At 48.8% G+C, this 2092-nt stretch overlaps 1 protein-coding gene across 1 annotated transcript in view; it reads right to left on the bottom strand.

Moving 5' to 3' along the window:
• Nucleotides 1-379: 379 nt before the first annotated feature.
• The window catches only part of CCDC197 (coiled-coil domain containing 197), a gene marked incomplete at both ends in the record, with an annotated part of 10173 nt that continues 8460 nt past the window's right edge, over nucleotides 380-2092 (bottom strand). Inside the window, one exon of the mRNA XM_080683755.1 lies at nucleotides 380-583. Within this exon, the coding sequence (XP_080539881.1) occupies nucleotides 380-583 (204 nt within the window). The remainder of the gene's footprint in view (nucleotides 584-2092) is intronic.

Genomic DNA, 2092 nt, shown 5'->3' with positions numbered 1-2092 from the left:
GCTCTTTACAAGAGTTTCTGTGACTCAGACATCCCGATAGCCAGGCAGAGCCCCGTGGTCTCAGATGAACCCACCAATTGCACAAAGGCAGTCCTGGCTTCCGGTTGCTGGTCTCCAGCCTGGGACTTCCCGCCTGGCTGCTGCCTCTGACTCAGGAACCCCCTCTCCTCCCCATGGTCCAGGCAGACCTCATTTTGGTCCCTGTCAATCCCCCAGTATAGGGAACAGCACCCCCATCCCAGCTGGCCCCAGGACCCTACCCATTCGATCCCTGCCCTCGGGCTGGCTCCCACCCACTCAAGGGCGCTGCGTGAGAAAAGGAGGCCAAGCAGGTCATGAGGTGGTCGTGATGCTGGCCAGCCTGGTGGCCGTCGGCGTGTCAGCGCAGGCAGGAGCACTCGGAAGTCTCGGCGTTGGGAAGGGGGGCCCTTGGAATGATATCTTGCCTCGTTGGACATTTTCTGAAGGGTCTGGGGTGACTTCTGGATCGCTGGTCCTTGTGGCTACCACCGGTCCAGCACACTCTGGGCTCCATGAGCAGTAAGATAAATTTCACTGTCTCCATTTTGTCCAATATAAATTTCTAGGAGGAAAAACAAACCTCTCATTCTTTATTCCTGACACCACTTCCCAGGGACCAAAGCACCATCAAACTCTGCCTACATCTCCCTTAGCTTTCACAAGAGCCCTAGAAAGGATGTGGTATCACTGACAATTGGTGAATGAGCAAACCCAGGTTCAGAGAGGTTAAGTGACTTGCCTGAAGCTGCACAGCCCAGTGGCGGCAGAGCTGGAGGACTCAGAATCTAGATCTTGTGTGGCTTCTTGAGTGTGGTTGCCTGACTTACCACTGCTTCCTCCATAAAACACACCCTGGCTGGCCTAGCCTCCCTCCCTGAGAGGCTTCCGGTTCTTGAGGACCAGGTAACCCTTTATCTACCCCCACCCCCAGCTCTTCACCTAGCACAATGCTGAGTGCATGCAGGTGTCTCTAAAACGAGGTTGGGTGATGAGTACGGAGTCCAATGGGACCCCTTGACATTGCTTTCTTATGGGAAGATGAAGTGAATACACTGTAACTATTCAGACAAATGTACCCTTCTTCAAAATTGCATCATTCATTTTGCAACCCGAAGGAGGTGAGCCCCAGGGGATGCCAGTTATGTGGCTTTCAACATGAATGGTGCCTCTGTGCTATGCCACACAGGGGCCCTGCTACTGCCTGTGACGTCCTTAAAACAAGTGCTTCTCGACTAGGATGCAAGCTTGCTCACCGTTGACGGCAGCCACTGGACAACACGGGAGAAGGGACTTGCCTCTGTGTGTTCCCGAGAAGCTAAGGATCCTGTGTGAATGTCTCCACTGAACCTACCTCCAGTGAGGAAAGCAAGTCATGACCTAGGATGAAGCCAGTCCTGAAGATGGCAGACAGGGGCGGGGGGGGGGGGGAAGGCTAGGTCCTTGTTGGTGCTCCTGGCCTCTGGTCACACCATGCCTGAAACCCTGCCACCAAACATCCACTCGAGAGGCAAGACATGCCTGTTAGAAGAGTCCAACAACCTCAACGAAGAACGCGGTTGTATGACTCACACCTACGGATTTCAAAGCTTACTACAAAGTTACGGTAGTCAAGACAGTGTGGTACTGGCACCAGGACCGACAGATAGATCAATGGAATAGAAAGGAGTCTAGAACTAGCACTTCTTCTTTATGGGCAATTGATTATTGGCAAGGGCGAGGAGACAAGTCAATGGGGGAAGAATCATTTTTTGAACAAATTGTATGAGGACAACTAAATATCCTTATGCAAAAGAATGAAATTGGATCCCTATCTTATATCAATACAAACATTAATTAAAAATGGATAATAAATCTAAATAATAGAGCAAAAACTACAAACTTCTTAGAAAAAACTTAGGTATAAATCTTTATAACTTTGGATTAGGTAGGCAATATCTTTCTTTTTCTTTTCTTTCTTTTTTTAGATATGATGCCTAAAGCATCATAACCAAAGAAAAAATAGGTAAATTGGATTTATAAAAATTAACAACTTTTGTGCTTTAATGGATAGCATCAACATGAAAAGACTGTC

The sequence above is a fragment of the Plecotus auritus genome (assembly GCF_963455305.1).
Source record: "Plecotus auritus genome assembly, chromosome: 1".
Lineage (NCBI taxonomy): Eukaryota > Metazoa > Chordata > Mammalia > Chiroptera > Vespertilionidae > Plecotus > Plecotus auritus.
Note: the sequence above shows the minus strand (reverse complement) of the source record. Positions and strands in the feature narration are given on the sequence as shown.